General features: G+C 46.8%; 1 protein-coding gene across 2 annotated transcripts in view; it reads left to right on the forward strand.

Moving 5' to 3' along the window:
• The window catches only part of Pex14 (peroxisomal biogenesis factor 14), a 138,905-nt gene that overhangs the window by 12,694 nt on the left and 103,248 nt on the right, over positions 1-22,963 (forward strand). For both annotated transcript variants that reach the window (XM_041642962.1, XM_041642963.1), the window contains exon 2: positions 10,947-10,994. In XM_041642962.1, the coding sequence (XP_041498896.1) occupies positions 10,947-10,994 (48 nt within the window). The remainder of the gene's footprint in view (positions 1-10,946; positions 10,995-22,963) is intronic.

Consider the following 22,963-nt stretch of genomic DNA (forward strand, 5'->3'; position numbering starts at 1 on the left):
AGACTGAACCTAGGCAGGCTCTGTACCCCTGAGCTATTTTCCCAGCTCTTTTTTTTTTTTTTTTTTGAGACAGGGTTTCTCTGTGGCTTTGGAGCCTGTCCTGGAACTAGCTCTGTAGACCAGGCTGGTCTCGAACTCACAGATATCCGCCTGCCTCTGCCTCCCAAGTGCTGGGATTAAAGGCGTGCGCCACCACCGCCCGGCCTCTTTTTTTTTTTTAAAGATTTATTTATTTATTATGTACACAGTGTTCAGGCCAGAAAAGGGCACCATATCTCATTACAGATGGTTGTGAGCCACTGTGTGGTTGCTGGGAATTGAACTCAGGACCTCCAGAAGAGCAGTCAGTGCTTTCAACCTCTGAGCCATCTCTCCAGCCCCTAATTCTTTACTTTTTATTATGAAATAGGGTCTTTCTCACTCTCCCCTAGACAGTCCTTGAGCTTGTGATTTTCCTGCCTCAGCTTTGAATACCTGTGATCACTAATATACCTGAGCTACCCGGCTGAAAACTAATGTCTTGACGCTCTGTTGACAAATTCATTCCTCCCTCCCCAACTCCTTCCCTTCCAGTTGTATCCATTTGTCCATTTGTGAAAGACAGCTTAGTCAGCTAGAGTTCTACCTTGGCAGCCCTGTTGGGGGTGATTGACAGCTACATTCTGTTACGTTGTAGCTCGGATGGCTTCTGAAGTCTCCCTCCAGTCATGGCCGATCCTGGGTGGTCTTGGGCAATGTTCTTTTTCTCAGATTTCTTTTTTTTTTTTCCTCAGATTTCTTGTAAGATTTTTTTTCTTCATGTGTTGTGAGCTCTGATTTCCTTAAGTGCTTTGTGTGTGCTCTGCTTGGCACTTGTCAGGTTTGTCCTGGAACTTGCTCTCTGTGCTTATGGTTTGTTTATACTTGGAAAATTTTCAGCCATTATTTCTTCACTTTTTTTCCTGCCTCACTATTTTTTGTTGTTCTATAATAAAATATGTGTTATGATATTTGATAGACCACAGTTCTGACTGATCATTGAGACTCATTTTTCTTCATTGTTTTTTTTAGTCCTTCATTTTGTTTAGTTTTTTCCCTGTTTTTAAGTATACTTTCTTTTTCTTGTCGTTGCTGTCTGTCCATCCTCCCTCTATTCCCCCTTTCTTTTTTAAAAAGATTTATTTATTTATTATCTATACAATGTTTTTTTCTGCCTGCATGTGTCCCTGCATGCCAGAAGAGGGCACCAGATCTCATTAAAGGTGGTTTTGAGCCACCATGTGGTTGTTGGGCATTGAACTTAACCTCTGGAAGAACAGTCAGTGCTCTTAACCACTGAGCCTCTTTCTTTTTTCAAAACAGTTTTCTCGGTGTAGCCCTGGTTTGTCCTGGAACTCACTCCGTAGACCAGGCTGGCCTTGAACTCAGAGATCTGCTGTGCCTTTATCTCTTGAGTGCTAGGATTAAAGGCGTGCGCCACCATGCCTGGCCCTGTTGTTATCATTTTAAAAATCTTTATGTGTGTTCATGTGTTGTATTTGTGTGTTTAGACACTTTTGTGTTCTATGTGGTCACCAGAGGAGGATGTTTGTCACACTCCATCTTATTCCCCGAGACAGGGCCTGGAGCCAGGCTGGCGGCCAGCAAGCCCCAGGGAACCTCCTCTTTCCATTCTCGACAGTAGTACAAGTAGATCCCATTGCCAGCATTTTTATAGGAGATGTGGGGATGTGAACTCAGGTCCTCATCTTGAGTGTCAAGCACTGAACCAGCTCTCCGGCTCCTTCATTTTCATTTTATTCTTTGGTATTTTTCTTTTTGATTCTCTTCTGGAGTTTGGCAGGACTAGAAAAAGTTATTGGGCCGTTTGGTGGCGATGCAGCTTATGGCGGGCAGATGGGATTTGGTCTCACAGTGGAGAACTGCTCATGTTGGCGAGACTAGAGGTGAGCTCATCCACCTTCACGGTCTCTGAGGAGGGGGCGGCACAGGTGTCACCATAGCATGACAGCCCCTGCTCTGGTCAGCATTGAGTGCCACGGTGGGAGCCCTAGCACAGCCTGCTACCAAAGCTCTTTAGGGTCACTGCCACTCACAAAGGACTTATTTTTACTTTATACAACGCTTCATATCCAGAAGAGCTATTTTATTTTTATGCCTTATTTAAAAAAGATTTTTTTCATGTATGTGAGTGTTTTACCTGTATTTATGTATGTGCAGCCTGTCCCTGCAGTGTGGGAAGGTTGGGGAGGGAGGTCAGAAGGTGGCATCATCAGATCCCCTAGAACAGGACACAGGATAGGTGTGAGTTACCATGTGGATGCTGGGAACTGAACCACAGTCCTCTGTAAGAGCAACAAGTGTTCCTAACCACTGAGCTGTGTCTCCAGTCTCCAGTACATGTTTTTCTGTATGTACTTGAATATAACTATTGGTGTTCATTTATTCTCCCCCTTCCTTTCTGTCCCCTTCCTGGTCTCCTCCTTCCCTCCCCCTTTCCCTCCCCCTCTCCAGGGTCTTTGTAGCCCAGGCTGTCTTTGAGCTTTCTGTGTAGTAAAGTCTGGTCTTGAACTCCTGGTCCCCCTGCCTTCACCTGGAATGACTAGCCTTTGAGCACCATGCCTAACAGGGTTTTGATGGGGTGCTGGCTATTGTAAATTTTACCTCTACTGTTGTGACTTTTATGTTCAGGATCTGGACTTTTTCATTGTTTGTTTTATTTTTTGAGACAGGGTTTCTCTGTGTAGCCTTGGCTATCCTGGAACTCACTCTGTAGACCAGGCTGGTCTCAAACTCACAGAGATCTTCCTGCCTCTACCTCCCGAGTGCTGGAATTGGTGTGCGCCACTACCATCTAGCAATTTTGTATATTTTTAAAAAGCAAATTACTATGAATTTATTTAGTGTGTGTATGTGTTTGTGTGTGTGGAGGTCAGAGGACTTGCAGGAGTTGGTTCTCTCCTTCTGCCCTGTGGTCTGGTAATCGAGCTCAGGTTGTCAGGGTTGGTAGCAAGCATCCTTTCCCGCTGAACTTCAGTTTTCGTCTTTGGTGGGGTTTTTGCTTGTTTGTTTGAAACAGGGTCTTGCTATGTAGCTTAGGCTGGCCTTGAACTCAGGATCTGTCTAACAGCTCCTTGAATGGTAGTATTACATGTGTGCACACACTGGGCTGGAATTTGTGGTCATTAAAGAATGTTGGGCTTTGTTCTGAAGGGGAGGTTGTGATTCTTTCAAGTCCTGCTCTCCTCCTCTTCTTCCTCTTTGTCTCTTTCTTTGCCTAAGTGGATCTGTGTGCTAGAATCAAGCCCAGAAGAGGGTATCAGATGCCCTCTTCAATTGCTCTGCCTAGTCTTTTGAAGCCTGGTGTCTTCTAACCCTGTGCTGGAAAGCAGCAAGCCCCAGTGATCCTTCAGTCTGTCTCTGTCCCCTCAGAGCTGGGGTTACAAGTCTTTGCGCACCTGGCTTGTTACAGCGTGATTGTACATGTACTCTTAACCACTGAGACATTGCCCCGGCCCCTCGAATCCTTTTTTTTTAAGGTTTGTTAGAGTAGCTTTTGCTCTGGGAATAGCTTGACAGCATCCCTGCCCTGGATGAAGATTTTTCAGGTGTCTATGGAATTCCCTGAGTAAGCAGGGCAGTGTATTGTGACAACTTGGGGTCCAGAGCCCTGTGAGCACCTGAGAGCTCTCATAGCTCCTGTCTCACCTTTTTTTTACCCACCTTCGTGGTGGACTTTCACCATGTGTGTGCACAGATTGTAGTGATGAACAAAGTTTCAAAGAAAATTCCATGTGGATTTCTGGAACTTTCTTTCTGCAAAGCTTTTTTTGGAACTCGTCCTGCCGCTTTTGTCTGTCTTGGCCTCCCTGAAATCTGGTCTCTGACTACTCCTCAGCACACTGACTGCCATGCTGTGCTGGGCTTCCTCTTCTCTCTCTGGAGTGTGCCCCATGGCGGGAAGCCAGGGTGGTGTCAGGGCACAGACCCTTGGTGGTGTTCTGTATCTGTCGCAGGAGTGTATTCTGCAAGCATCCCACCTGGTGGGAGACTAAACCCGAGTCTCCCTGGTGCTCCGTCGCAGCTGGAAGTGGAGAGCCAAGGGCTGGCCTGATAGGACCGTTTATCTCCTCCTCTTGAGTAGATGTTGCAGAATCATTCCCACGGCGAGGCAACTGAGGCTCAGCTTGGCCGAGCAGCCTGCCCAGTCACTCAGCTGTTAGTGCCCAAGTTTGCACAAGCCCTTTCCATATGCCACACTGCCTCAAGAGAGTTTGTGGATTGGCTCTTCTTTCCCCGGCAAAGGGCTGTTTATATGGACGGCTTAGTACGTATGCAGAGTGACACTGACTTACACTCACAGACTGCTCAAGTTCATGAACCCTTTGCGGTTGGCCTTTGCTGTGCAGTGAGGTGAGTACTTGGCAAGCTTCCCAGAAGGGGAAAGTCACCCCTCCACAGCAGGGGTGAGGGCACACCTTTGTCTCTGTGAGCTACAGCTTCCCTCTCTTGCACTGTGTTCTTTCATTTATTTATTTATTTATTTATTTATTAATTTTTTTTTTTGTGTGTGTGTGGTTTTTCGAGACAGGATTTCTTTGTAGCTTTGGAGCCTGTCCTGGAACTAACTCTTGTAGACCAGGCTGGCCTCAAACTCACAGAGATCCACCTGCCTCTGCCTCCCGAGTGCTGGGATTAAAGGTGTGCGCCACTACTTCTCGGCAGCTCTTTTTATTTATTTATTTATTTATTTTTTACTTAAAATATTTGTGTGTGTGTGCGCACACATGCTCAAGCTCATATCTGCATATAGATGTGTGCATGCAGAGGCCAGAGATCCACCATGGGTATTACTGTTCAGGAGAACAGCCATCTTGATTTCTTTTTTTTTTTTTTTTTTTGAGATCAGGTCTCCCACTAGGTTAGGCTAGGCTGGGTGGCTAGTGAGTCCTAGTAGACCGGATTGAATTCTCCTGCCCCCACCTCCCAGCACTAGGATTATAAACCTACACCACCACTGCCAGATCTTTTACTTGAGTTCAGGGGATGAAACTCAGGGCCTGAGACTTGAGCATCAAACATGTTACTGACCTAGCCATCTCCCCAGGCCCCTAACTTTTGCTTATTGAAACATGGTCTTATGTAGCCCAGACTGGCCTCAAATTCAATACGCAGCTGAGGCTGGCCTTGAACCCCTGATCCTCCTGCCCCCACCTTTCAGGAGCTGGGATTGATTATACATAGATCATCATATCCTGCTAACTTAACTTTTAATTATTAGTTAATGAATCAATTTGGAGACAGGGTCTTATTATGTAGTCCTTGCTAGTATAGAACTGGCTATGTAGATCAGGCTGACCTCAAATTCATAGACTATGCTTACTTACCTTTGTCTCTTGCGTACTGGGATTAAAGCATGTGCTGTACCCAACTATCTCCCCCACCCACCCAGATGGGGTTTCTGTGTGTAGTACTGGCTGTCCTGGAACTTGCTCTGTAGACCAGCCTGGCCTCAAACTGCCCGCCTCTGCCTCCCAAGTCCTGGGATTAAAGGTGTGTGCCACCACTGCACCACTGTCCAGCTATACCTAGCTATTTTTTCTTTTCTTTTCTTTTCTTTTTTTTTTTTTACTAAATTTTATTTATTATGTATATAGTGTTCTGGGCACCAGATCTCATTATAGATGGGTGTGAGCCATCATGTGGTTGCTGGGAATTGAACTCAGGACCTCCGGAACAGCAGTCAGTTCTCTTAACCTCTGAGCCATCTCTCCAGCCCTTTTTTTGCTTTTTCGAGACAGGGTTTCTCTATAGCTTTGGAGCCTGTCCTGGAATTCGCTCTGTAAACCAGGCTGACCTTGAACTCACAAAGATTCCCTGCCTCTGCCCCCTGAGTGCTGGGATTAAAGGTGTGCATCACCACTGCCTGGCCACCCAGCTGTTTTTTTTTTTGTTTGTTTTTAAATTTAATTTTATTATTTCTTAAGGTTATTTATTTATTTATTTATTTATTTATTATGTATTCAGTGTTCTGCCTGCATGTATGCCTGCAGGCCATTACAGATGGTTATGAGCCACCATGTGGTTGCTGGGAATTGAACTCAGGACCTTTGGAAGAGCAGGCAAAGCTCTTAACCACTGAGCCATCTCTCCAGTCCCTACCCAGCTGTTTTGAAATAGTGTTTGTGTGTATATGTGTGTGTGGGGGGCTGTGTGTGTGTACACTTGCTTGAGTTTATTTTCTTCTTCCACCACGTGGGTCTGTGGGTCTTAGGTCTCCAGGCTTGTCAGTAAGCACCTTTGATGGAGAAAGGTCATTGGTTAAATAAAAAGAAACTGCTTGGCCCTCATTGGTTAGAAGATAGGTGGGAGGAGTAAACAGAACAGAACGCTGGGAGGAAGAGGAAGTGAGCTCAGACTCCACAGCTCTCCTCTCAGGAGCAGACGCCTCAGAGAGACACCATGCTCCCAGCTCCCAGGCAGACGCACACGATGAAGCTCCGACCCAGGATGGACATAGGCTAGAATCTTCCCGGTAAGCGCACCTAGGGGCGCTACACAGATGATTAGAAATGGGCTAAATTAATATGTGAGAATTAGCCTAGAAGAGGCTAGATAGAAATGGGCCAAGCAGTGATTAAATGAATACAGTTTGTGTGTTGTTATTTTGGGCATAAGCTAGCCAGGCAGCCGGGGTGCTGGGGACGCAGCCCCGCCGCCCATATTACTACACACCTTTACCTGCGTCTTCAGGCATGGTGGCAAGTGTCTTTACTCTGCCATCTCATTGACCCCAACTTCGTATTTTTTTTAAAAGCCCTCTTAATCCTTTGCTTTCTTCCCATCCCAACATCCCTATTCTGACCTCTAAGGGTCCTTCCTGAGTTGGGTTCACAAGAGCTTCCTTCTTAAACCTCTGCTGTAGACCTCAGTCGGTGGGTTATAAGCCTTCTCTCTCTTTTGTTTAAAACTGTGGATATTTTGAAGAGTTCCAGAGTCAAGTTAGAATTTAGTGTGCAGGGATCTTTTTTCAGGCTATCACTTAAAGTGGTAGATCTAGGGGCAGGTATTAAAAAACATTGGACATTTTGCAAAGACGGGACTAGGCTGGGTCTGTCCAGTTTGGGCAGGCTGTGAACTGCTCTGCTCTTTGCTCATCTTCCAGGTGCTACCTGGAGTGGGAGTTAAGATGCCTGTGTGAAGAGGTGAGAGTGGTCAGGATTCCCCAGGGGTTCAGAGGGTATTTGGGGTAGAATAGTTTTGTATTGGCTGCTTGTCATTAAATACCAGTGGAGCGCTGGAGTCAGAAAGGCCTTCACATGTGTCTGAATGTCCTTTGGGAGTGACACTGTCCCATAACAGATAACTGGGGTCCACAACATTAAAGTAAGGGTCACATTCGTATTTGGTTCTGGGGAAAGATACAGCCCTGGTTGGTGCTTGCTTCCTTTGGGCTTGTATATACCAAGTAGTTCCTTTGTTTTAATTATTTAAGTAAAGAATTTTAGTATAGGCATAATGGTGTACACCTATAATCCCAGTACTTGGTAGAGGCAGGAGGAGGATCATGAGTTTCAGGTCTGCCTGGGCTACATAGTGAGACTATCCAAAGAAATAACGGTGTATGTGGGGGGGGGGGCAGGTGGTGGTGGCACACGCCTTTAATCCCAGCACCTGGAGACAGAGGTAGGTAGGTAGACCTCTGTGAGTTCGAACCCACCCTGGTCTACAGAGTGAGTTCCAAGACAGTCAGGACTACACAGAGAAACCGCCGAGAGGAGAGAGGGAGAGGGAGACGGCTTAAATACTAAAGATGTTTGTGTTCATTTTAAACTTTTATGTATGTGTGTGTGCATGTGCCTGAGCTCCCACGCACTTGCATGCGGAGGTTAGAGGGTAACTTGTGGGAGTTGGTTCTTTCTGTTGTGTGGGTTCTGGGGATTGAACTCAGGTCTTCAGATGTGGTGGCAAATGCCTTTATTTGCTGAACCACATCACTGGTGTTTGTTTTGTCTGGTCAGGTAGGCTACATTATTATTTATGGGGTAGCATTAAATTAAGGCTGCTGCTTAATGAAATATGATTGAAACAATTTGATTATTTCATTTAGTTAGGCATGTGCAAATTCCTATGATACTACTGCTTGCTGAGTTATGTGACCTCCTTTGCTTTCCTTTCTTCCTCAGCAATAATTCTGTATAGTTAGTGTGAGAATTAAGTGAAGAAAGCTAAATGAATGTTAGCACTCAGAGTTAGTATCTGCCAGTTTCACTGAAGGAAGCATTCAGGAGGAGGATGAATTTGGATGTGTAATCCACTGTGAGCTAGTGACTGAGAGCAACTGTTCTGTTTGTTTATTGAGAATTGACCTTAGGACCTGAACTTCACAGTGAACTTCACCTTGGTCCCTTTGCTCTCCTTCTCCTCCCCTCTCTGCTCCTCCCCTCCCCTGTCCCTTGTCTTCCCTGCCCCTTTTCTTGACTCCTCCCCCTTTTCCTCCCCCTCCCCCCACTTTTTCTTTTTGAGACAGGGTCTCATGCTGTATTGACTTAGAAGTTGGCCTCTAATTCATAAGCTTCTGCTTTAGCCTCCTGAGTACTGGGATTACAAACTTGGCCACCACATTCAGTTTCTTTGTTTAAAAAAGTTTTAAGTCAGGCTTGGTGGTCCACACCTTTAATCCCATGCAAAGGCTGGTAGTTTGAGGCCAGCCTGGTCTACAGAACTTCTTCCAGGACATCCAGGGGCTATTGGCTACACAAGACAAACCCTGTCTCATAAAAAAGGTTAAACGTTTTGTTTATTTATTTATCTGTGTGTGAGTATATGCCCATATGTATGCCTGTGTACTACATGTGTCTGTGGTGCCCTTGGAAGGCAGAAGAGGACATTGGATCCCCTGAAAGTGGATCCAATTTCACAGGTAGTTGTGAGATACCATGTATATGCTGGGAACTAAATCCTGGTCCTCTGCAAGAACAGCCAGCGTTCTTAACCACTGAGCCATCTCTCCAGCCCCTCAGCTTCTTTTCTTGGTGCCATATGAGTGTAACGGGGAAAACTGACCTGATCAAGGATGCCTTAAAAAGAATTCATCCTGAGGAAGTGCCGTAGCTGGCTCTGCAGGGGGCTCATGTGTCTGGGAGGAGAGGAAGGCACAATCTGTGCAAAGTCCCTTGAAAGAAAGCACAAGCCGTGGCTGTTGTGGACAGAGCTTGAGTTTGGCACCACGTGAGACCTGAGATGTGGTTAGGATAGACGTGAGGCTTCCAAGACTGCACCGAGGGTTTTTTCTTGTCTTCTGAGAGCAGTGAGACGCTATTGATGATGTTGCTTATGGGGGTGGATGAGTGAGTAAGTAAGGGGGCTGATTGAGTTTTCCTTTATAATGGTTTGCTTTTTGTGTTGTGGAAAGTGAGTTGGAAGAGAGCCAGCACGAATCCAGGTAAGCTGATTAGAAAGCATTTACAGTGGTCCAGGCAAAGGATTCTGGAAGCTTGTACCAAAGTGATGGCAGGAGAGATAAATAGAAGTTGAGGGTTGACTCCATGGCTGTTTAGAAGGGAGGACTGGCAGGAGGAGAGAGGGGACCTTTAGGGAGGGGAGCGCTTGAGGAAAGCAGTCCAGCAATGCTGGAGGACGGGTCCATGGTGGAGTCAGGGCAGTCTGTCTTGAAGGTCTAAGGGGAGCAGGAAGGAGGTCAGAGATCTAAATGTGTGAGCTTTTGGTGCCTGGGAGCCTGGGAAGATGGCAGGGGGAAGAGTAAGGTCACTCAGGTATGAGGGTGTGCCTCCAGTTAGTTGCACGCTGCCTGCACTTTCTAGTCTTGGGATAGTGGAGCTCTTAGGGTAGGACTCTGGATGGAGAGAGGCATCAGAGCCTTCATCCAGCAGAGGCCTCGGCACTGTGTCAGGTACCTTCTGTGTGGTGGCAGACAGCCGTGAAGTGACAGTCGTTAGGACTCTTTGCTCTCCCAGCCTCTGCCCTGTTCATAGGAGACCTGGAACAGACCGTCTGATTAGCTGGGAGGGTTTGGAGGCCAACTCCTGGGACACTCGCATTAGCTGCACTTGTCTGGACATTATCTGTAGAAAATTGGCAATTGACTCTAACATCAGTAACAGTAAACTGGCCGCAGCTTGCTCAGACAGGCTGCTAGTCATACCCTTCTGGAGGTTTGTGTCTTGCCTCACCCCTACTCTGAATTTTGGTCAGTGCAGTAACAGGTCGAAGGTGTGAAAGAAAGGCTGTGGGAATAGATGGGAGCCTGGCCATCTGTCACAGTGCTTGCTCATGGATTTCTCTCTCAGACCGTCACTAGATTATTTCCATGAAAGACTTAACCCTAGTGCGGGTTCATTGTGATGGGCAGTCCTGAACCAGCGTAGTGGCTCGTGGTGGTATGTTTGTGGAATGTCCCTTTGATCCCAGCACTTGGGAGGTTGAGGCAAGAGGACCAGGAGTTCAGAGTTGCGCTCAGTTACACAGTGAGTTTGAAGTCGGCTTTGGTTACTTGGAGACCCTAACACAGACACAAAACAACCCAAGGAAAGCAGCACTTGACTCCAGGTAGAGAAAAACCCATAGTATGGGTAGCTAATGCCCCCCTGTGGCTGCCTTTGGTTCTGCACGTTCTCGCTGCTCTGTCGTTCACTCTAGCTGGGAAGGTGGTAAGAAGAAATGGTAGGTTCCCCCTTAGACCTTTCTCTGGTCTTTATTTTGTCATGGCCCCGTCTGCTTGCTTACATATGATCCTAAAGTCCTCCTGGGCAAAAGCAAGCCCTGGTTGTGAGGGTCCATGACAGCGAACCCACAGTTTCTGCATTTCCTGGCAAATTTTGCCATACAGCAGCCCATGAAGAACAGAGAAAGACTTGTGTGCAGTGCTTGGAAGCAGCACACCTTTGTTTTTCTGCTGTCCATTGGGTGGCACTGTGATCTTAGTTTTGTTTCTGTTTTCTCTGCAGCCAAGCTCTTCTCCGGGAAGTGAAAAGGTGGTACCCCGAGACCCACTGGTAAGTACGAACGCTGTGTGAGTGTCAGGGAGCCTGATGAACCCAACTCCTCCCAGCAGCATCCCAGTACATGTTCCCTAGAGATGCCATGTCCCTGACTCTGGCCTCTGACTTGTGCTTAGTGGAAGGAATTAGCAAAACCTCTTTGTCTTTTTCTGGAACTGAGAGCACTGGAGCCCTGCAGCACTTTGCTTGCTGCTGATGGCAGAACTAGAGTGACACCTGAGGTTGCTGTGTGTCAGTGTCCGATCGTCAGGGACGGAAACAGCCGCTCTGTTTCTCAGTGAAGAGGAAGGGGTCTGGTCAGTGGTTGCTTGTGATAGGCATCACCTGTGGTATCCTAGACTCTGACAGGAAAGAGGCCTACTGAGTGCTGCATCACCCGTGGTATCCTAGACTCTGACAGGAAAGAGGCCTACTGAGTGCGGCATCACCCGCGATATCCTAGACTCTTGATGGGAAAGAGGCCTACTGAGTGCTGCATCACCCGTGGTATCCTAGACTATTGATGGGAAAGAGGCCTACTGAGTGCTGCATCACCCATGGTATCCTAGACTCTGACAGGAAAGAGGCCTACTGAGTGCTGCATCACCCGTGGTATCCTAGACTCTGACAGGAAAGAGGCCTACTGAGTGCGGCATCACCCGTGGTATCCTAGACTCTTGATGGGAAAGAGGCCTACTGAGTGCTGCATCACCCGTGATATCCTAGACTCTTGATGGGAAAGAGGCCTACTGAGTGCTGCATCACCCGTGGTATCCTAGACTCTGACAGGAAAGAGGCCTACTGAGTGCGGCATCACCCGTGGTATCCTAGACTCTGACAGGAAAGAGGCCTACTGAGTGCGGCATCACCCGTGGTATCCTAGACTCTGACAGGAAAGAGGCCTACTGAGTGTTGAAGGGCTTTTTCTTTTTCTCCGTTTTCTTAAACAAGGAGGCTCACACTCTATAATCCAGTCTATCCTTGAACTCACTAAGCAGCCATGCTGGCCTCAGGCTCACAACAGTTCTGCTACAGCCAGTCTCACAAGTGCTGGACTAAGAAGGCGACTACTACTAAGAAGAAGACTACTACATTCAGCTAAGTCACTCTCTTTGCAGAGTGTTTTTGCTTAGTGGTCTGAGCCAGAGTCCCTGTCCGCCTGCCCTGTTCTCACTGTTTGTCATTTCAGGACTTGATGTAAATCCTCTGGGCTGAGTAGTCAGACCAGTTCTGTACAAACCAGATCAGTTTTAGGGGTGCGCCAGCCTTTGGTTTAACTTTGCCAAGCCGTTCCTCTCTCAGAGTAGTGGTGACTGGTGGGCACAGTGCCAGGCTTTGTCTCCGCAGCCCGTGTTTTGCAGTCGTCCCTGCTTTCCCACTCTTCTCCTGGCCGAGTTGGAGGGATGATGTGAAGGCCTGGTATGAATAGGTCCAGGTTCTAGCATGTTCTGAGGCTTTCTAGGCAGCGGGTGAGATGAATCCGGCTGTGGTGCAGTTAGGCCCAGAGGACACAAGTACCTCTGAGACTTTTTGTGTCACCTTTTGTCACCAGTTATGGGCTCTCATATCAACATTTCTGTGTACCTCTTTCACTCTCTTGGCATTGCCTGCCCCTTCCTAGGATGCTTCACACTCCCAGGCGTAGGTGTGTCCTCCTTCCAAACCCTTCAGACTCAAGTCCAGACTGAGCACAGTGCTCTTTTTATCCCTGCTACTGTGGGCTTGTTTGAAACTTCCTGATTTGGCTCTCCATCCAAAGAAGTGAGGACAGGCTGTCTTTTGGGGGTACGACTGAGAAAGCTTTGGGCAGCCCAGAGTGTCTTACATTGGCTAACTCCTGGGAGTGGGGAGCCCCGCAGGCCTGTGCTGTGTGGGGTTCTGAATGTGGCTTCTTCCGCTGCACAGTGCATCTGCCTGTTGGTTGGTTATGTTATTTCTTTCTTTCCTGGGAGCCCCTGAGCAGTCTTCAAACCCTGGTAGCCTGTGATCGTCCAGAGTTCACATTCATTCTCTCCAGGCCAACGCTACAATTACCTTATATTTAATTAATATTTTTTTCTCCTCTTTACGTACTTACTGCATAATTGCTCAGAGGAAAGAAAACACATAGCAGCAATTTATATATATATAAAAAAAACAATAATTAAAAAAAAACCCGAAATAAACTCCCATCTCATTTGGGCTGATCCTGTGAGTTGGGTAATTAGGGCCCTATTAAAAGGTAGACCCTTTCTCCTTCCCCCCCTTTTTTTATTAATTTTTTTATATTAAACTCCCACAGTCTCTCAGTCATGCCCTTATTGCTTTTGGCCAGCCATTTGCAGCAGCCTGATTAAATGAGGGCACCAGCCGAGTTGTATGGTCTTGTGTGAGCAACTCCTTCCTCTTGGGAATGGTGGCAGGAGGGTGGCAGGCAGAGGAGCCCACAGAGGCTTGCTTTTGGGGCAAGCCATGGGCACAGATTGAGTAGCAAGAAAGATCTTGGCTGCTGTGGACTGGTGGTGACTGGCTAGGTGGCCATCCTAGGGTGCTGGACAAGTGGGCATCAGCTCGGGCCCACAGCTCAGTACACAGGGCTGTGGTTGGGAAGCCTTGGTGCTCAGCTCCTTCGGCAGGGAGGGAGACGGTGCAAGCCCAGTGTGTCGGCTGCTTCGTGAGTGCTTAACTGCAGCACTGGAGAATAGACGATTACAAAATCAAACAGGCCTTGTTTTTAAGTAATTCGTGTATTTTATTTGGTGAAAAAAAGACATTTGTGTACATGAAACAATTAGTGAAAAGGGAGCACTGTCTGTAATTTTAGAAAGCAGCACAAAGTTGGGTATAATTTGGGCTGAGCTGCCTGCCTGGCTGGGAGTCGGAGAGGGTGCCTCATTCAGAGAAGGGGGAGCGTTGTCAATGGGAGCTTAGGGATAGTTTCTGAGGTATCTGAAGCTAGGTCTTGAGGACTATGATGATAAAATTATGTTTATTTTTAACTCATTGTAATTTTTCCTCCCAAGACAGAGTCTCACTATGTAGTTCTGGCTGTCCTGAGACTCATTCTGTAGACAGGCAGGCCTTGAACTCAGAAATCTACCTGCCTCTGCCTCCCTAGTGCTGGGATTAAAGGTGTGTGCTATTATGCCCCAGCTTGCTTGTGAATTTTGTACAAAATTCCTTAATGGTTGTTTTCTGGGCTCTGCATGGGAAGGATTAAACACAAGATGCTGAAGGCAGATAATTTTGTTTTCCAGAACTAGATGATCATTAGGGCTGTGGTTGTAGCTTAGTTGGTAGCCTGTCATGCGTGAAGCCTTGGGTTCCATCCCCAGTACGACGTGAAACAGGAGAGGTGGTGTATGCCTGTAATCCTAGCACTTGGGAGGTGAAGTTCAAGGTAAAGTCGTCCTTAGCTACATAGTAAGTTTGAAGCCAGTTTGAGCTAAATAAGACCTTGTCTTAAACAAAACAAAACAAAACAAAAAACAAATCGCCACTATTAAAAAAAACCTAGATGGTCATCTTAAAAATGGATTTATCTTTTATTTGGGGCATGTGCATGCGTGTGCACGCATGTGTGCGCATGTGAATGTGGGTGTGCACATGCTTCAGCACTGCTTGCGCTCTGTACAACAGAGATCAGCTTGGGAAGCTGGTTCTCCCCTCCTGCTGTGACTCTGGGGAGTAAACTCAGGTTGTCAGTCTGTGTGACAAGTGCTACCTGTTACCTGCCCTCTTGCTAAATCCCAGAAGATCACTTTGAAGTAAACTTTTTCCTTATTAAAAACTACAATTCAGGCCTGGGTGTAGTGGCACACACCTTCAGTCCCAGCCAGCATTTGAGAGGCAGAGGCAGGTGGATCTCTGTGAGTTCCAGGACAGCAGAGTTGCTTCTCTTTCTCCACTCTGAGTTCTGCGGTGGAGTCTGGTTTGCGTGGGAAGCACTTTTACCCACTGAGCTGTCTCCCTTGTCCCAAGGGAGGAAATGTTGACAGCCCTCAGGAGGGTTGATGTCTGTCTTCTCTCAGGTGTGTTGAAAACAGCCTGTGGCTCTTCTGTTGAGCCAGGACTCTGGCCATGCATGTATGCCCATTCTGGGGCTCATACAGATCCCGCATCTGGTTCCCTGGACTTCTCTGAGAGTCGTTGAACACATGGCACACGCCTGTAATCTCAGCGAGAGACCGAGGCCAGCCTTGGACTGTGTGGTGAGAGCCGGTGCATGGGAAGCTCAGTGGTAGAGCACTTGTCTGCATATGTGACGCTGAATGACCGTGCGCCTGGCACAGCTCAGCTCTCATCTTGCCTGGATGCTGAAACTAGGCCTACGTACCTGAGATTTCCTTTTAGTCATCTGATTGCTGGCTGTTTGAAGTGATAAATACGGTTTAGTTTGCATATCTGTTCATTTGCCTCCATCGGTCTCAGTATCCAGCAGCATTATTGCTCCCCTGCTTTACCCAGGCCTGTGCTGGGTTCAATAGAGTTTCAGCTTCTTGGTCTTGGATACCAAATTCTCTCTAATGGGTGAGTTTCCTGCTGTCTTTGCTGCTTCTGGTCTGTAGGTCTAAGGGTTTTCCATTTATTTGTTTGTTTTGATACAGTGTCAGACTCTGTAGTTAAGGCTATATTCTTGGCTGGCCTCTTCCTGCTCCCGCCTCCCGAGTGCTGGGACCACAGGCGTGGATTACCCATTCTGCTGTTTTTGCTTTTGATCCTGTTCTCTGCATCTTTCCCCCAAAATAATCCAAAGAGGATAGTAAATTTCTACCTTGTCAGCTTTTCTAGATTAAAACTTTTTTTTTTTTTTTTTAAATTTAAGATGGAATCTCTGTATAACCAACCATACCTGGCCTGAGACTTGCTATGTAGACCAGGAGAGGCTCAAACTCAGAGATCTGCCTGCCTCTGCTTACTGAGTTGGAGTTAAAGACATGTGCCACATGGCTCAGCTCAGCTCTTCTCCCCACCCTTCATTGTGTATGTGCTTACATGTGTCTACCATGTATGTGCCAGGCCTTGAGGAAACCAGAAGGGGGCACTAGCTCTTTTGAAACCGACTTACAGAAGTTGTGATCTGCTGTATGGATGGCTGGGAACGGAATTTGGGTCCTCTGCAAGAACAGCAAGTGCTCTTAACCACCAGACACCTCTCCAGCTCCTTCTCTTTGTTTTTGAAACCAATTCACCAGAGGCTGGTTATCAAAAGACCATTAATTCCAGGCTGTGGTGGCACAGACCTTTAATCCCAGCACTCAGGAGGCAGAGGCAGGTGGATCTCTGTGAGTTTGAGGCCAGCCTGGTCTACAGAATGAGTTCCAGGACAGTCTCCAAAGCTACAGAGAAACCCAGTCTTGAAAAACAAACAAACAAACAGACCATAACTATTTTGGTGAATCTAGGGAGCTTTTCTTTAAGAATGGCTATGGCTGTTGCCTGTCTTCTCCATCTCTAGGGTATTCCTGACAGTCTGCCTTGGGGTTGTGTCTTTTGCAGTTTTTGTGGTTGGAATACCTTGCTGCTGTACTAATTGGCAGGGTCAGCGGGAATAGGTGGTTCTTTTTTTTTTACTCATCAGAACATTTTTGAAGGATGACATTCATATGCTCAATACATTTCTTTGTGCATACTCATGTATACATGTGTGTACATGCGTGTGTATAATAGCATAACAAATGTAGATATATTATAAAATTCAGATATTCTGTGGGAAAATTTGGTGGAGGTGGAAGCATTAAGGTGATCTCACTCAATAATCTCGGCTGGTCTGGAACTCATTATGTAGCCCAGGTTGGGCCTTGAACTAATGGCAATTCTCCTGCCTTAGTTAAAGTGCTAGAATTATAGGTATATGCCACCATACCTGGCATATATTTGTTTTTGATACATTTGCAAAAGTGTTTTACACATATGAGTAATGAAACCAGAAATGCGGGAATCTCAGGAAGTTGTCTTTCTTTCCAGAAAGGTAGTGTGAATATGGCAGAGTTTACATGCTGGCTTGTCACTTCTTGCTTGCCTTTTTCTTGCACAGGAACCTCTGTCAGAATGTAGTGAATAGGGATGACACCAGACAGATAGTGCAAAATCCATTACTTTGTTTTTGTAAGCCCAGGCTGCCCTTGTTCTCATGATTCCTTGGCCTCAGCTGTCTGACTAGCAGAACTGCTACTGGCTGTATTTGCTGCTGAGAAACTCGGGAACAAGACCACGTGTAAAGCGTTTGCGGATGGGGCTCTCTTTCAGTGCCTCTTGATGGGGAGGCTGTCACCGTGTGATGAGCCAGGATAGGAAGACATGCTGGCTTCCCTCCTTTCCCAGGCTTCTCTCCTAAGTAGTCTAAAACCTTTAGTGAGGAAAATGTACCCTTTTACCACTAATGTTCACCCGGAGCAGCTCCGGGTGGGGAGGTGCCCGTGCTCCCTCTTCCTGACAGGTCTAGGAGGAACACTGGTTAGCTCTAAAGGCTGAAATGGATGAACTGGAAACAAGCCTCATTCCATTTCTGGGTGGCTCTAATCTCCAGGCCACTTACTGATTTTGAAATTACTGCCTCTTCCTGCTCCATCCTTCCTATTATAGTCTGAGGAGGTTTATGGAAAAGACTAGGCGGTGCCCTTCAGTTGTTTCCTCTTTCAGGTAGATGAGGAGGTTGTTTTTTTCAGTTTGGAGGTATTCTTTTACAAATAATTATTAGATGAATCGAAACTCTTGGGGTAATAATTAGAGAAATGGCATTGAGACAGTTTTCACCTTTGTTTATGCTTTAGCTTCCTGGCTTTTCATGGTTCTATTTTGTGTTTGCTGTGGCTCCTGTAAGGAGAGGCCCTGCCCTGGAGATCACTGAACAGCGTTCTTATTTCGGAGCTGTAGGATCCACGGCTGGAGCGGTTGTATGTTTTTCTGAGGATACTAAGGGAGGTTTGTTTTTAATCTAGTCCCTACGCATTCTTTAAGAAGGACGCCTGTGGCCCCTTGCTCCTGCAGCTGTGGCTGTTTCTCAGCTGTTCCAGGAGTGCTGCTGAAGGTGGGCTCCATGCCTCTTACTGGGGCAGAGGGACATTCCAAAAATGCTTTTCCTTTGTTTAAAGTTGATCATTATCATACTTGAAAAATTGTTATATATAAATATCTTTTCGTGTGGCCTGTAGGGTGGCAAACAGAACTCATATAGCCCTCTGAAGAGCACTGAATACGCTGTTCTTAGGACAGCTGTGTGCCCCACATTTCCAGGATAATTTCCATTTAAAAATGTTTGAGCCCATTGTCAAACTACACAGACTGATTGGGCTTGAAAAATATGTCCCATAGTTAATCCCCTGTGCGTGGTGCAGAGCTGCAGGAAGATAAAGTGGTGCTTGGGAGAAGGACGTGTCTGCCGCCCTTCCCTCTTCCCTCCCAGCTCTCCTTTCTTTTATGGTTTGTAGTTATAACCAAGATTTATGCTTGTTGCTCCACAAATCTTCGCTCTGCCATTATGAGTTTGTCCGAGCAGGCTTGAGATGGGCTGACATTGAGTGATTCTGGAGGTAAATCTATCTAGGGGTACCCCTTGACAGTCGGAGGCAGAGAGGGGCTAACACATGGCCCCCAGTGGAGCGTGTTGAGGATGCATTGCCCTGTCGAGGAGATGCTTGCACTGCCACCTTTGCGACCTCTTGCCTGGAAGCCCCCGGGGCTGCAGCTCCTCTGTCTACAGTCTGGGGTGGTGCTCAGAGTGTTCCTTTTGCCAAGGGATCCTCCAGGAGGCCTCTCACTGCTGGTGTCAGCTGTGACTCAGCCAGTGAAGGGGATCTTTGGGTTAGGGCCTCTTTTTCTAGCCTTGTGTAACCAGGAATTAGTACCAGCAGAATCCAGCTAGCAAGTTGACTGTCTAAATGGTTTCCTATTTTTCCACACTTCACTGGAAGTGGATTTTGGAGATGTTAACAGTTCTTCCCCTTTTCCTGTATTTTCCTTTTCCAGCTTTTTGTCTTATGTGCCTTTTTTTTTTTTTCTGCAATAGGGTCTTACTTTATAGTCCAGGCTGTCTTTGAACTTGTGATTCTCCTGCCTCAGTTTCCCATCATACCTGGCTTTTGCATGTACATTAAAATATTGTTTTGCATTTATTTATGTGTGTGTGTATGTGTACATATGATTTGCCATGGCACGCATGTGGAGCTTGAACTTGTCATTCATTCTTGGTAGCAAATGTCTTCACTTTGGGCCTGTATGTACTTTTGAGAACTGCTACCGATCTCTTGTGAAATAAAGTAGGGTACCCTAAACATGTATTTCTTTAAAAGTGTCAAGAGCGTCTTCTGACGGCCTATAACTCAGTGGTTCTCAAGCTGTGAATCTTGGTCCCTCAGCGGGTGTTGAATGACCCTTTCACAGGGTCACTTCCATCAGAAAACATAGATATTTGCATTACAGTTCATAACAGTAGCAAAATTACAGTTATGAAGTAGCAATGAAAAAAAATTTGTGGTCGGGGTTACCACAACATGAGGGTATTAAAGGGTCACAGCATTAGGAAGGTTAAGAACCATTCCTTTCAGGCCTCCAGAACCTCATCTCCTGACCAGGATTTTCATGATGCAGGCTGGCCAGCTGATCCCATATTCTTCCTATCACTGACGTCGGCCAGCTTCTAGCCCTCCCCTGCCAGGTGTGCTTCTTATTGAGCAGTACTCTTTCGTTAACTGTGATACCAGTGGAGACAAAGTGAAGAAGATTCTACGGAGTGATGCATTCTGTAGAGACTAACGAGACCAAAATTTTCTATTAAAAATTCAGTTACTTGTGTGGTGAATGTGAACTAAGAAGATTGCCATCAAATTCAGCCTGGGACAATAAACACCAGGCTGAGACCATACGGATCCAGATGGATCCATGCTGCAGTTGCTTTTGTAATGTCTGTAGGCTCTTGCTTTGCTTTAGAAATGTGGAGGGTGTGTTGTGGGTGGGGTTTATTCAGGAGAGAGATGTCTGGGAACTCCAGTCTGTGGGCCCACACTCAAAGGATAGGTCTTGGCTCCACATCAAAAGATTAGTGAATGACTGTACATTTATAGATTTTCAGTTAGTATAAAATGTTGAAGGTAAGTAGAGTAGGCTCCATTTTTAATGATTCTTCAATTTAACTGAAAAAGTTTCTTTTATTAACTGAGCAATTATTAGCTCTGATCTCATCGGCCAAGAGGGCTACTGTGTAGTTCTGTGGCCTCAGTGCCTGTTTCTTTATTTTCGTCTGGTTCAAGTCTCACACTCTGGTGAGGATTACCCTTCTGGTTTTCTAGTGAGGGACCTGAAGCCCAGGGCAATCAGACCTCCAGAGTGAGTGCAGTGGGCTGAGATTCAAAGTCTCAGGTGCTCCTGCTGAACTTGAGCGGATGGGAGCTGCAGATCTGGGCACAGTGTTGACTGGCGTGGTGCGGTGCTGCTCAGACAGGCTGTGGCAGGGGCTGCCTGCTGCTCTGTGCTTGCTGAGAAGCTGCTGCCTTGCTGTGCTCTCCCTGGTTGGAGTCTTCTGTGTGCATCTTCGCTGTTGGGAAGGCACCTATTAATTTATCACAGGTGATGTGCGCCTCCTCAGGCTCGGAGGAGGCGTCTGCACCCATGCACCTCACTAATGACAGGTTATGAGATCGAGGGAGATAATAGGATCTTTTCATCTGGTGTCTCTACGGAAGCTGCTACATCTCAGGTAGCTTCTAGGGGGCAGCAGCTGCCTGTTATTCCATCTCCTGCTGGCAAGGTCGGGCAAGCGAGCGCTTTGCTTTCTGACTCACAGGATCCTCCGGGAGTCACTGGAATCCACCTAAGTAAAGGAAACTCGATATCCAGGGCCCCGTTTCCCCTTTCTCTGCCCCTCAGGTGAATCCTTTATCTGTACCCCATCAGCATCCAGGCGTTTCCCCTGTCAGTTAGTGCAGTGGCCTTCATAGTCTTTGAAGATAAGAGAATCGAGATACCTTTAAGGGAGTGTAGTCTTTTTGTCGGCTCCTCCTTGCTGCCAACTGCTAGCCGTCAATAACCCATTGAGCAGTGCTGTGAGCTTTGGAACCGTCTCCATGAGTCTTGTCTTACTCTAGTGAGAATACACTGTCATGTGTTCGATTACCTGCTTGCCTTGCAATCCTGGCAGCTTCAGAGGTTTCTCTAGAGTTCCAGACTGCTTCTGTCAGAAGCACACGGAAGGGAAAGCTTTGGGTTTGCCACTTGTTGAGACTTTAGAGTCAAAGACTGATTACTGGGCCCTGGGCTGGGTTGGAAGTGCGTAAACCAGACAGCTTTTCCAGAAGAGCCTTTCTAGCCTGGCCCTGAGCTTCTGGTGTGTAGCTAAAGCAAGACCTGTGAAGACCTGGGTGTGCTGGTGCATGCAGAGAAGGCAGCCAGCCTTGGGAGGGTGTTGAAGGCTAGCGAGTTACACCATCATGGCCCCTGTGGGAGGGGCAGGCAGCCAGGGCTTTGCCTTCTGATAGTCTTTCCTCTGAGGCTCCGGGGCCCTGAGAATCAGGAGGGCCTCCCCACAGAGTGCCCCTCAAAGACAAAAGCAAGGCAGTTTCACCTCTCTAGTTCTGTTGTCCCTCTAGAAATGACAGTTAATAGACTTTGTTAATGAGCAGAAGGAATGACTAGAAATAGTGGCAAATAATTTAACATTGAAGTGATTTTATAACTTCTGTTTATCAAATGGTTACCATTGTTTTAGTGGAGTTTTTAAGATTTCATCTTGATCTCTAGAGGCTTATTTATAGGAGATTTCTTCCTTTGTAGTATCTAGAAGTCAGTATTTCCAGTGAAGTCCAGATAGATTGACAGACAGTTCCTCTTCTGTGCCCCGCCCCCATTACCTCCTGGGACTCTGTCAGGCAGGGTATCCCCTGCTGACCAGACTGTAGCTAATACTGGCTGGAGGAGCGCTGTGGTGTTTGTTTTTGCAGTTCCTCGATTTGGTTTAATGTACAATTGATTTTTTAAATGTATTTAATCATTTTTTTCTTACCTCATAAGGATTAACCTGCACAAACCTTATTTTATCCTAAGTGTGGCTTTGGGAGGAAGGGAGAAGAAAATTGAGTTTCTCTAGCTTATTTTATCCTTTCACTTTGTATTTCCAAATAGTCTCCTGCTCTGGCAGCTCTGTGAAACACAGTGTGTTCCGTGGTCATTACTTACTCATTACTAACTGGTCTCTTCTGCTTGCCTTTGTGTGTGAAATAAATACAGGGGACCTAACGATAATTGCTGGCTCTGTCACAGGCTCACCAATTCCAGATCAACAGGGAAGGCAAGCCGGTGGTGGCTTGTGGTTGGCACTGGCTGCCCACCTCGCTGTCCTCCTGTGTCAGCCACCAAGCTGGGTTTACTGTATCAGTCTTCATAGTTTTTTTTTAATGTGTAGCCCAGGCTGGCCTCAAACTTGTGATTCTCCTGCCTCTGCCTCCTTCAGCAAATCCTACTGGAGTGCGCCACCACTGACATCTTTTCATAATTTTATACTTTGACTTCCCTGATTGCCTTTCATGGTTTTCTTGGTACAGGTTTTAGCCTCATTTTATCCTGGCATCTGTTCTTGTATCCACCATGTCTTAGTTTATATCTCCTCGACATGCATCTGAGGTATTCATGCATGTAAGAGACAGGGTCTCACTATATACCCTGGTGTCTGGAACTCATTATATAGATCGTGTTAGACTAGAATTCACAGATTCACCGGCCTTTGTCCCTAAGTGCTGGGATTAAAGGCTTGTACCACCATGCCCAACCTTCATGCCTATAGTCTTAATTTGTACGGGGAAGTGTTTCTTTACTTTTGGAGCTACTGGGGGTTGAACCCCAGACCTTGTACATGCTTGAGAAAAGCTCTCCTGCTGAACTGCACCCCAGCCCTCTACCTTTCCTTGTGTCTGTCTGGTGTTATCTAGGGAGCCAGCTCAGGGTGGTGTATGCTGTGTTCACTGAGCTCTACACCCAGCTAGGAAATGGCCTCCCTCCCTCCCTCCCTCCCTCCC

The sequence above is a fragment of the Microtus oregoni genome, unplaced genomic scaffold (genome assembly GCF_018167655.1).
Source record: "Microtus oregoni isolate MIOR12 unplaced genomic scaffold, Mior012 000081F_ref0000091, whole genome shotgun sequence".
NCBI classification, from domain to species: domain Eukaryota; kingdom Metazoa; phylum Chordata; class Mammalia; order Rodentia; family Cricetidae; genus Microtus; species Microtus oregoni.